This window comes from Octodon degus, unplaced genomic scaffold (assembly GCF_000260255.1).
Source record: "Octodon degus isolate 3935 unplaced genomic scaffold, OctDeg1.0 scaffold00014, whole genome shotgun sequence".
Lineage (NCBI taxonomy): Eukaryota > Metazoa > Chordata > Mammalia > Rodentia > Octodontidae > Octodon > Octodon degus.
The window spans coordinates 1,462,045-1,474,828 of NW_004524590.1; the positions used below are offsets into that span (position 1 = coordinate 1,462,045).

Consider the following 12,784-nt stretch of genomic DNA (forward strand, 5'->3'; position numbering starts at 1 on the left):
CCAAAAAAAAAAAAAAAATTAAAAAGAAAATAAGTGTGATACAAATCAAAGAAAACTAACAAACACTACCAATGCCTATTTTGATATAATAAAAGGGTTTTTACTGTAATATAGCTGTTCTCAAAGTTTGGCCAAAACCAGCAGTGCTAGTTCAATTTGGGCATCTGCTAGAATCAAACATTACTTTACAGAATCAGACAGGTCTAGCAGTCTGCATATTTCAAGTTCCTGAGTAACACTCAAAATTTGAGTGCCATTTCCTAATATAATTTGTAGTTCTGCACCTAGAATTCTAGAAAAAACTCATTAGAGAATAACTATATTATTCAAACTCTCACAGAGAGAACGAGATTCTCCACCAGGCTTCCAGGCTGGTTAAGACATGTTCTAGTGGTATAGGCAACCTGCAACAGAAACACTCAGAAACAGAACCTGTGAGGGCTTTCTCCAGCCTCATATTCTATAACAAGAAAAAGAGATTCAAGAAAAGAAAAACACAGATGTGGATTTTGGAACAACATGAACTAACAACACTGTTTTTCAAAATACTGGGTCCACTGGTAAAAGTAAAGCCCAAAGTGACAAAAGAAAAAAATTTGGAGATCATATACAATTGCCTACAGTAACGCAAATATCAAAGAATATAGTACCTCCCTACCACTAATGTTCACAGGATTCCTGTGAAGATGCAGACTTACTGAAGTCTGGAGTAGGACCAAATACTGCACTTCTGATAAGCTCCCAGACAATGCCCTGACACTGGCTGGTCCATGGGCCATACTCAGAGACCTGTGTGTGCAGAACTGATAGTTCAGATCTTTTTATTTGTAGTATAAATAAGAAACTTCTGATTTACATATAACAAACACTCATTTGGCAAACACACTTCAGTAAGAAGAATTTCTCTAATAATTTGGATCATAACAGAATTTGTCATTAAGGCAGTTTAAGTACGTAAAACTTCAGGAGACTCATGAAGAAAAAGGATGTTCTAAACACACACACACACACACACACATCTCTGCTCAGGACTATCTTAATTATGAAAAGCAAACAAGATAGAAAGCTACTAGGAAGTGTTTTCTGCTCTAATAACTACACAATAGTTTACTTCCTAAATGTAGGCAAGTGCTGGTGGCAAAAATCCAACAAGGTTTATCCAGAAGTCTTCACCCACTGGTGACAGGAGAAGTAAGAAAACATAACTGATGCAAGCCTGTAATTACCAGTCTAACCAATCTGACTCCACCAAGATTGGCTGTGAAAAAATAGAAGCCCACTAAACCATAACAGAATATAGGCTGGACCAAGCAGGTCAGAATCACAAAGGAGCAGCATAGAAGTATGTGTTTTTAAAGCCTCCCTGGGGATTTTGAAGCGCAATAGAATTACATACTTGCCAGGCAACTATATAGGGTTATCCCTACAATCTTAAGTGTAGACACAGGGAAAAAACTATAGACTGTAGGACATTCCATAAGACAACTGGCCTTGGGCCAGCCAGACAGCTCAGCAGACTAAAGCACCTGCTTATCAGGCAGATGCAGGGACTGAGGTTCCCCAGGGCACGCTGAGATGGTGACTGAGACTGAGCATGGTGGCACAAGCCTGTAATCCCAGCCCTTGGAAGGCTGAAAACAGGAGAATCACTATGAGTCTGATCTGGGTAGTGAGACCCTATAGACCCTGTACTACATACATTTTTAAAAGAAGACAACTGGCCTAGACTTTTAAAACATATCAATGTCATAAAGAACAAAAGACCAAATAAAGAAAAGATAAGACCCAACAAACCCAGGGAACTCTTTAAGATTAAAGGAGACTAAAGAGATACAATTAATTGCATTGTGTATTCAAGAGCAAAACAAACATAAAAAAGCACTGCAAAAGGTCACTACAGGGAATGAAACATGTGAAGGATTATGCATATTAAAAGTACTGAATCAAGGTTAAATTTCTGAATTAAACTCATAGTATTACGGAGAAAGTTGCTGTACACTGAAGACATCTACTGAATATTTTGGGCTTATTGCAATGCAGCTGTGTCCTTTCCATGGTGCAGAAAAGCATGTGGGTACATATGCTGTGTATACAAACGCAAAAACATTAAATGTAGTATATATACACATGGATGAAAGACGAAGTAAACACTGCATGCCAACAACTGGTAAATCTAGGTTAAAGATATCTAGGGAGGTCTTTGTGAGTCTTGCAACTATTTCTATATGAGAACCTTTGAAACTAAAGAACTAAAGACTCGGAGTAGTGATGTACTCCTATAATCTAGCACTCAGGAGGCTGACGTAGAAGGATAGCCTGAGTTAAAGGCCAGCCTGGTCTACATGGCAGGATCCTGTTCCAAGAAGAAAAACCCCAGACAACAGTAAATCAATGTCTCACAATACTCACTTCATTATTCTTTTTTTTGGCAGAACCAGGGATTGAACTCAAGCCCCCTTGCACTTGCCTGGCAAGTGCTTATTCCACTAAGCCATCTCCCCGGCCCCCCACTTCATTATTCTTTACTGAAAAGTTTCCAAAAGGATGCCTGAGACAAGTGTTTTAACAATCGGTTTATTCTTAAAGACCAGAAAATTACAATTAGCTTGTTTCTTAAATGCTGTTTGTTCTCTAAAACGCACTCAGAACTACTTCAGATTTACTTAGAAATAAATGTCAACTTTCATACAAATGAGAAATATATGTGAATTTTTATATGAATATTAGTATATAAAAACTATACCTCAGGGACCAGGGAGATGGCTCAGTGGCAAAACTATACCTCAAACCAGTTTTTCTTTGTACAACTTCTATGCAAACCTTACATGGAAAAATAAAGATGTGAGGTAAAGACAATATTTATGTAAAAGTTTAATATTTAGGAAAACAAATTCAACATAAACTCTATACCTGTGTCTGTCTTCAAAAAACTGGTACTCAATTCTTGCATCTCCTTTGGGTTGAGCAGACAAGAGAGCATCTACCTTCATTACCAAGTCACTGGCCCTGAAAGATGGGGTTACAAAATTGCTGGATCTCTTTAACTGAAGGTTTTTCAATTACTGCCAAATGTATCAACCGAATACTGAATAACACAAGATGGCTTAAAGAAGACATAAAGTCTATGCCAACAGGCATGAGAAGAAGTACTGATTTTGAAAGTATTTACTTGTACAATCTTAGGAACATTATTCATTTCCACATGAGCAGTGCACATACTATCTACATGTCAGGACTTTGTAAATACTATCCTGGCTTAATGTATCAGGCACTCAGACCAGCAATGGATCCAGAGCAGGAGGCCAGTATTATTCACACTCATTTAAATAATATTACTATTTTCATTATTATTAAGAGTAATAATTCACTGGAAATCCACTGAAAAAATAGAAAGGAAAAACTGCTCTTCCTGTGAGCGGCCTTAGGTGACCTGTGAAAATGGTTCGCTACTCTCTCGACCCAGAAAACCCCACAAAATCATGCAAATCATGAGGCTCAAATCTTCACGTTCACTTTAAGAACATGCGTGAAACTGTCCAGACCATCAAGGGTATGCATATCCGGAAGACCACCAAGTATCTCAAGGATGTCACATTAAAGAAGCAATGTGTACCATTCTGGCGTTACAATGGTGGCGTTGATAGGTGTGCCCAGTGGGGCTGGACACAGGGTCCGTGGCCCAAAAAGAGTGCGGAATTTTTGCTGCACATGCTTAAAAATGCAGAGAGTAACGCTGAACTTAAAGGTTTAGATGTAGATTATCTGGTTATTGAACATATCCACGTGAACAAAGCACCCAAGATGTGCCGCTGTACTTACAGAGCTCATGGCCGGATTAACCCATGCATGAGCTCCCCCTGCCATATTGAGATGATCCTTACTGAAAAGGAACAAATTGTTCCCAAACCAGAGGAGGAAGTTGCATAGAAGAAAAATACATCCCAGAAGAAACTGAAGAAGCAAAAATTTATGGCACAGGAATAAATTAAGCATAAAATAAATGCAAATAAAATTTGCATAATGCAAATAAAAAGAAAGGAAAAACTGACATTACATATAATTATCAAGATGAGAGTTATGATATTATAGTTCATAATTTCATATTTTTAATTCTATATGTAAATAAAGGCATATGCTACTTGGTAAGCTGCTTTTTATTCAAAATTATAAAAATGATGGTTAATAAATATATCACTAATTTAGTGGCCACAAATACATTCATGACTACATCACAGTATATTAAACCAACGAGCTACTGAATTCCAACCTCTATGTTACAATCAGCAATACAGTAAATAAGTTAGAAAAGCATCTGTTTCCCCCATCCCTTCTAAAATTCATTTTTAACAAAGGAAGATCTTGAACTAAATCATGAACTTGGAAAAAAAAAATGCTCTTATTTGTTGAAGACAAGAGCCATTCTAGCTATACTTCAACAACAATCAAGCATATACACTGTTTCTTTGAACCAAAATACTGTACCAAATGCCCTTCTGACTTAACCTCAACACTAATCATGATTACAGTAATGCTCATTCATCAGGTGCTGATTATGGCACATTAACATGGTCAAAAAACACGTCAAGGCCACCTGGTTATATGGACAGGGGCCAGCAGGCCACAAGCAACTTCCCAGAAGCTTTATGGAGCACAGTGTCAGGAGCACACAGCTAATCTCTGGAAAGCAGGGACAGCCGTGTCCCCGTGGAAGGCTGAGGCAAGAATGAAGCTGTGTCTGTAAGAGGACAGCCACTCCAAGGTGGAACGGCTCCAGCATTACCGAAAACCCTGGACAGGCAAGAAATTTCGTGAACCCCAGGGCTTCTGTATCAGTCGGCTGGCAGCAGCCCATGACCAGGGATAGCCAACGCACTGTCACCAGCGGAGTATGCTGCACTGGGAACTGAAGGAAAATAACCATGTAACTTGCCTTTCTTCTCCCAGACAAAATAAAACTGAAAAATAACCAAACAGATAATGAGAGAGTTTCTTTTTACATAAATATTCCAGGTAAAGGGTAACTAGACCTCTACGTTCACAGAAATTTTCCAAAATCAAAAGCTAAAACAAAAACTTGAGACAATTCTTTTAAATAACAGCCTAGAAAAAACATCTCTTTAAAAAAAAATTTTTGAACCCTATTTATAAAGCAAGAAATAAATTTCTTAGACAAGGTAGTTATGTAACATGATCAAGAGGAAACTCTAAATAATTAAACCTCTATGGCATTCATTTCTTCTATAGCAAAACTTACACATCTTCTTCTACCCGAAGCTGTTGAATATGAGATTTTATTTTCTGTCCAGAAGTTTTCAAGATAATATTTTCCAGGAGGTGGAAATCATCTTGATTAAAAAGTTCACTATCCTCCAGTGGCCCAATGATCTGTATGAAGAAGAACAGGTGGTCAGAGCTGGAAATCTGTCCACCAGCAGCAGCTGTAAGGGTTCTCTGCTGGCCTCAGGCTACCTTATATACCTAAGCACTGGAAAAACGGGTGAAAGATACACATCTAAATAAAATTAATGGACGAAGAGAAAGTAAAGCCTCAACCAACTCACAGTTATGTTTATTTAGAATTTCTCAGGTACACAGTAGAGACTAGACTTATTGCACATTATTTTCATAGTACGTAAACTCTGAAATAAAAATGGATTTTATTAACTCTTCCTGAGTATCAACAACAAAGCCCACTTTACATGTCAAAGGCTATGACGTGTTCTGAGAGCCACACAAATAAACAGCAAGGGAGGCTTACGTCAGAAAGCACACTGCCTGGGTTCTAACGGGCAGAAATAGCACTGCACTTCAGAAGCCCTAATCGCCTCTGAAAAGAGGGTGGCTCTGCTGCAGAGTTTACTAGCTTCATCGGAGCACGCTGCAGAGCCTGTTCGTGGACCTAACCTGAGCCAAGCTGTGTCAGTGTGACAAGTCCTCACCCTTCCGTTGCTGATCACCGCCCTCTGTCCCTTCTTCAACTTCAGGACATCCCTGCAGTACACGGCATGAGACAAAATGAAATCCATTTGGGAAGACTCAAACACCTCTTTAAAAAGACTGAAATCCATGCCCTGGGAAAGTAATCATTTTTAAGGAAAAATCACTGTTATTAAGCAAACCATATAGAAGCTCATAATAAATAAATTAGAAAATACTCTTTCATGAAAAGTAAATACATTCCCAACTAACATCACATTTCAATTCTTCCTCCCACTGCCCCTACTTCAATGATTGTTTATGTCCTTTCCTATTTTCAAGAGATTTGTTCCACTGGTTTCTTTCTTTGTTTTATACTTTTCAAATCTTGATGACTTCAAGTGACAGCCATTTTTCTCTAACTGAAACTTTAGGTAACTCATGATTTTATGAAAAAAAATTAAAATCATAAACATTTTTTTAAATGAGCATATCAAGCCAGGTGTGGTAACACACTCTTGTAATCCCAGTACTCAAGAGCGGAGGCAGGAGGCTTGCTGTGACTTCAGCGCCAGACTGGGTTACATAGTGAGTTCATGGCCAGTCAGAGCTACACAGCAAGACTCTGTCTCCAAAAAAAATAAAGAAAGAAAAAAGCTTCTATTAGAAACACATCAGCCAGCTAGATAGCACGCTGAGACGGTGACTGAGACTGGGCATGGTGGCACAAGCCTATAAACCCAGTACTTGGGCGGCTGAAAACAGGAGGATCACTATGAGTCCTATCTGTGTAGTGAGACCCTGCAGACCCTGTCCTAAATACTTAAAAGAAAAACTAACAAATATTAGAAACACATTAAGAACATACAAGCCTCTAACTCAAAAGTGAGCAAAATTGCAGTTTTTTACTCTACAAATAAATATTATCTATGTTTTACTTATTTATTTTGCATACAGGGCTTCCTGAATGCAAAGCAAATGATCTGTCACTGAGCTGTATTCCTATCCCTCACCTGTCTTTTAAAAACTGTATAAAACAAGGAGCTCACATGCAAAGTATGTACCACTGATCCCACCACCGAGCCTACTTCTCCGCTCATTTTTGAGCCAAGAATCAATTACTATCAAAATTCTTAAAACATTAAGAACAACATGTAAAATAACAAGATTCATGGAAATTTTTTTAAAAATAGTGAAAAAACAAAAATAATTGGTGCTTTAAAAACTTACAAAATAAATGGCACTGTATTTAAAATATGAACTTGTACCATGCATATCTTGAAACCTGGGCAAGCTTAAAAATAAAAAGAAATATGATACAGTTACTTCTTGGAAAGTCTTCCAAGTTAAAACCCTGGGCCAGAGAGACAGTTCAGTGGAATAAGTGCTTGCCTGGCAAGTGCAAGGTCATGAGTTTAATCCCTGATGGTGGGGGGGGAGGGGGGGACAGCAAAAGATCCCTGAGGTACAGTACTACATAATTCCTGATGAAGAACCCTGAAATGGACACATCAGCTGGACACGTCACAGCGGGAGTAGCCTCAGGACACCGCAGAGTCTTACCCCTACAGAGAACTCGCTGATGTCCGCCCCCGCCGCCAGCGCCTCTGAAGTGTCTTCTTTGACCATCTTGGTGATGAAGTTCTTGGCAGAGTTGGAGGTCTGCGTCTGGAGAGCTGCCCAGATCGCTCTGGAGATCTGAGTGTGCTCATAACTTATTTCTTTACTGGGGTTATTGATCATGCTGATCCTCACATTGTTACTGGATTTCTATTTATAAACAGGAGGGACATGAGTTACATAGTAGATATCTCGAATTTAGAAGGCAGCACTGACATCAGTCATGTTTCCTAAGTAGCAAATGATCTCCCTCTGCAAAGTGTTTAGTAGTTCTTTGTGTCCAGAAGGAAATTCAGAAGCTACAATCAGGCATTCAAAGCTCTGCATGACCTGACTCCAGACTTCCTTTCCAGCACCATCTTACGAGCTGTCAGACCTCTGAAGACACAATGTCCATCAGAGCATGAAATACTCAAGAAGACAAATGGAGCCTCAAACAAGAACAGAGAAGTAAGTGTAGGCACTCACTTGATGTTTAATAGCATCATACAATAACTGTCGTCCAGAAGTGCTATCAAAATCTCCAACAATCCAAAAGGTTACTGGCCTAATGAAAGAATCATCTACGGGAAAATAAAAGCAAATTTAACTGGAGAAAAAAGAAACATCGTCTGTTTTAATATTGCTATTAAACTACATAATTTCTAAAAACCATGCAAAAAAAAAAAAAAAAGAAAGAAATCACTAATTTAAAAAAAAAAAGCACAAGCAGCAAAACTTTAGCAAAATTAAAATGGGGTAGCCTTCAGAGTGGCTGACTTAGGAACATGCACTGATTAATTCTCTTGTGGCCTGGGGATCTGTTAGCGTGTGAAATGAAACATGTGGATAACACAGCATAGTCTCATCATATTTTTCTTTAGAAACATTTACAAAAAATTTATTTGCACGGATAGAGCCTATGGTTACCCACAAGTTCCAGAAATATCACAATAATGCATCAATAATTCTGAATAACAATGGCTCCTGAAAGCAGAGAATAGAACACTGTGAAGTTCTGAGTTACCATAGATTTCCTTGGAGGACATTCCTGGACAAGGTAAAGGGAAAAGAGCAGAAGAAAAGAAAACGTCACTTTGTAGCTAATACCTTGCTGTGCTGTAAGAATCCAAAGATTAAATGACTACTGCGCACTGTGTGGCTTCCTGCCCTGCTGCTGCAATAGCACTGCTCCAGGGCCTTCCACAAACAATTCTTCGTGGAAGCCACAGAGTCATGACCTGTATTTATATATGCGAGGAAATCAGGAATCCCTCCAGGTAAAAGACTATTGCAGGGGGCCAGCGAGACAGCTCAGTGGACTAAGCGCCTGCTCTGGCAAGCACAGGAACCAGGGATGGAACCCAGACACTGCATGCTGTGCCAGCCCCACCCCCAGGGCACACTGAGCCAGCAAACAAGTCTGGGTGTGGTGATGCACACCTGTACTCCCAGCAGTGGGGAGGCTGAGACAGGAGGATCACTACAAATCAAGCTGCCTAGTAAGACCCTGTACCAAATACATAAAATAAAGAAAAGGAAAAGGCTATTGCAGGGTAAAAAACAGCTGCGTTAAGTGACAGCTAGTGCTTTTTGAAAGGGTCATAAGTGCAACCCTAATGAGGGGGAAAGAATGTGCTCAGATGACAGAGTATCACCTTACACAATTTTAACTAAATAACTCTACATGAAAATTTGTCATCACTGAAGAGCAAATGGAAGCAATTTTGAATCCATTAATCCATTTTTACATAAGCATTTTTTATTTTGAACCATGATTTTTCTTAATTTTAATAGCTTATAAAACCTAACAAAGAATATATTTGAAATTTTTAACATATGTAAATATTATTTTCTAGACTCAAAAGATTATAAGACAGATACCTTTTTTGGTCAGATAGTTCATACTGTTGGCTATAGCAGCAGTCTTGCCTTGGGAATCTAAGACAGAAAATCTAGAGTAATCATCCACAAAGAAGTTATCTGTGGGGGGAAAAAAAACATTGAAACAGACATAATTAATATATCTCAATTCTATCTACTATTAGTTTTCAGCCAATAACCTGCCCCTCTGTTCATTTCCCCCAGATCTTATGCTAAAACTGCAACTATATCAAGTTAATCCCTTGTTCTAAACTATGCGCTAATTTCTTCCTACCTAGTATGATTAACCATTTGCCTGCAACCATGTTCCCTCTGTGGTGTTAGGAATGGGACCTGGGCCTCATACATGCTGGGTAAACACTCTAGCATGGGCTGCATCCCCAGCCCTCTACTCAGTCTAGTTTTTCACCTTGTTTTGTTTTGGCTTTTTGACACAAATTCTCATTATGCCGCTCACTCAGTCTGGCCTTGAACCAATCCTCCTGCGTCAGCCCCCAGGATTATAAGCATACACCACCGTGCCCAGTGTTCTACCAAGTCCTAAGCACTGTTACAACCCTAGAGACACACTACTCTTCTCAAGACTGTCTACCAAACCTACCTGCTGACCTGCTCACCCATCTCCTGGTCCGTGCGTCCATTCACCTACCCACGCTTTCACTCAACAATCCACACGGAGTGCTGCCCAGGTGTCAGGCTGTCCATGACATGCACAGGTGAGAGAACACTATGGCACTGAGAAGGAGCATCTATGTAGCTAGGATTTAGATCTTCAATGTCTTCCCAAGGCCTATGCACTAAAGAAACTGTTACTGGGATACAGTGGAACCTTCAGGAGATGGGGCCTGGCAGGAGGAAGTTAGGTCATGGGGTATGGCCTTGAGAGGTATCAGACCTCAGCCCTTTCCAGCCCCTTTCTGCTTTCTGGAAGTCTCCAAGTGAGCAGCACTGTCCCACCACATGCTCCTCACCATAATGGTCTACTCTTCCAAAGGCCCAGACACAAAGAACCAACTGATCGTGAAATAAAGCTCCTGAAACCATGAACCAAAGTAATCCATTGCTTCTTTTCAGTTGATCTTCTCAGGTACCTTGTCAAACTGATAAAAATTTGACTAACAGGTGTCTAAAAAGACTGTGGAGGCCCGGCCAGATAGCTCAGTGGACTAAAGCAGTTGCTTAGTCAGGCACAGGGGCCAGGGTTCAATCCCCCAAGTGTCATGCTGCGCTGGCCCCACCCCCAGTGTACGCTGAGATGACTGAGACTGGGTGTGGCAGCACACGGCCCGTAATTCCAGCACTTGCGAGGCTCACTACGAGTCAGAGCTGTGTAGTGATATCCTGTAGACCCTGTACTAAATAAATAAATTAAAAAAATGATGGTGGGATAGCAAACACCAGAGAAGACTGAGTGTTGGTGCAGCACCGGCCTGGTCAGGGGATACCAGTCCCTCCACACTGACACCTGCAGGAGGTTCAGCAGAGCTTGCATCTCCACCCCTGCGGACCAGCGCTGCTTCAGAGCTCGTCACAACGACACTCAGGGGAAAAGAAAATCCAAAATGTGCGCTGCTGCTGTGCTCTTTCCTCATGGATATTCCAGAACACTCGTCAAGTTTAACATAAAATGAAAGAAACAGAAACGCAGAGCAGAATCATAGTATGTTCAGCTTGCTTTAAGAAAGCTTCGGCAGCAGGCCATGAAAACGCCAGATTACTTACGGCAGTTTCTTCCTAAAATATCTGTATTTCCCTGTGTCTGTATGTTTATGTACACACACACACACACACACACACACACACACACACACAGACACACGCATATATATACATATATATGTATATGTATTATTTTTTTCTTTCAATACAGGGTCTCACTATGCAGTTTGGACTCACAGTGACCTTCCTGTCTCGGCCTCCCTAGAGCGGGGATTATATGTATGTGCCATCACACCCAGTTTCATAAACACATATTTTTAAAAGAAGATATTTACATTTTTCTCTATCTAAAAGAAATTCAGCTTCAAGTGAATTATATCGTACTTCAAAGTAACAACCATAAACAGATCTACATTTTCATTACACCCAAGTACAACAACAAATATAGTAGGTTATAACTTCATGTGTCCTTCCTTCCTCAATGGGGAAAGTTCATCACAGCTAAGTGATGACAATGCCACCTCATTTCCAAGTGTCTGCTGATGTGGCCTGCAGAGTCTCAATGGGACATGTAGAACAAGCTGCACGTGGGCTTACCTCAGTTCTTCCTAGGTTTTCAAGTGGGAAACACCCAAACACCATTGGAATACGCTACAATGGATTGGGGGTGGGGGTACTGGGAGTACAGGCAAGGCCTTTGTATGGAGCTCCATCCTCAGCCCTTTTTATTTTCAGTCATTGTCTCACTAACTTACCCAGGCTGGGTTCAAGCTCAAAAATCCTCCAACCTCAGCCTCCGAGAGAGCTGAAATTGCACACCAAATTTATTTATTTATTTAATATTTTTATTTTTGGTGGAACTGGGGATTAAACTCAGACTATTGCGCTTGCCAGGGAAGTGCTTATTTCACTGAGCCACCTCCCAGGCCCCTGCACACCAAATTTATTAATGGAATTATTTAAATCATTGTTAAAAGATGAAATACCATTATATTAAAAGAATGAATTGTAGAAGCTTACTAAATGAAAGAAACCAGGTGCAAAAGGCTTCAACAATATAAAATGTTGAGGACAGGCAAATTCCTAGACTAACCAGATTAGCCACTGCCAGAGGATAGCAGCAAGGGAAAGCAGGTACCTAGTCATGGATGTACGGGTTCATTTTGGGGTGGATAACACTCTAATATTACATGGTGGTGATGATCTATACAACTCTGAGAATAAACTAATAATCAGTCAACTGTGCACTTCAAAAGCTTGAATTTGGGGTTGAATAGGATATAGCTCAGTACCAGAGCACTTGCCTAGCATGTTTGAGGTCCTGGGTTTGACCTCCAGCACTACAAGGAAATAAACGTCTGATTGTTTTATGGTGTATACATCTCAGTGAAAGTGCCATTTTTCCCCCAAAGGCATACTCAAGTTCTCAGAATAAAATTAATTACGATGTTTGTCGACATTTTTGATAATAGATTCTGCAGTGAAAATGAAGAAAACTGCTTAAATGCTTTATGCCTATAAAACAGGTCTATTCTTATCCTCTAATGCCTGTTTAGCTGGACTTTAAGCTGAACTGAGTATTTTTCAAATTTTACAAGCTTTAAGCAGGAAGACTATCTTCCATAAAATGAAATCATTATAAATGTGGAAATTAAAGTTATGAACTCAAGGTGAATTGAATTTAAACATAAAATTATGGCACAATCTTATGGCTGGGCATGGTTGT

At 39.8% G+C, this 12,784-nt stretch overlaps 1 protein-coding gene across 2 annotated transcripts in view; it reads right to left on the reverse strand.

Moving 5' to 3' along the window:
- The window catches only part of Uggt1 (UDP-glucose glycoprotein glucosyltransferase 1), a 150,814-nt gene that overhangs the window by 51,913 nt on the left and 86,117 nt on the right, over positions 1 to 12,784 (reverse strand). Inside the window, exons 20-26 of one of the 2 annotated variants that reach the window (XM_023709675.1) lie at positions 9,400 to 9,498; positions 8,543 to 8,566; positions 8,005 to 8,099; positions 7,480 to 7,686; positions 5,940 to 6,071; positions 5,255 to 5,385; positions 2,911 to 3,006 (exon numbers count right to left, since the gene is read on the reverse strand). In XM_023709675.1, the coding sequence (XP_023565443.1) occupies positions 2,911 to 3,006; positions 5,255 to 5,385; positions 5,940 to 6,071; positions 7,480 to 7,686; positions 8,005 to 8,099; positions 8,543 to 8,566; positions 9,400 to 9,498 (784 nt within the window). The remainder of the gene's footprint in view (positions 1 to 2,910; positions 3,007 to 5,254; positions 5,386 to 5,939; positions 6,072 to 7,479; positions 7,687 to 8,004; positions 8,100 to 8,542; positions 8,567 to 9,399; positions 9,499 to 12,784) is intronic. The other variant, XM_023709676.1, reaches the window with a different exon arrangement.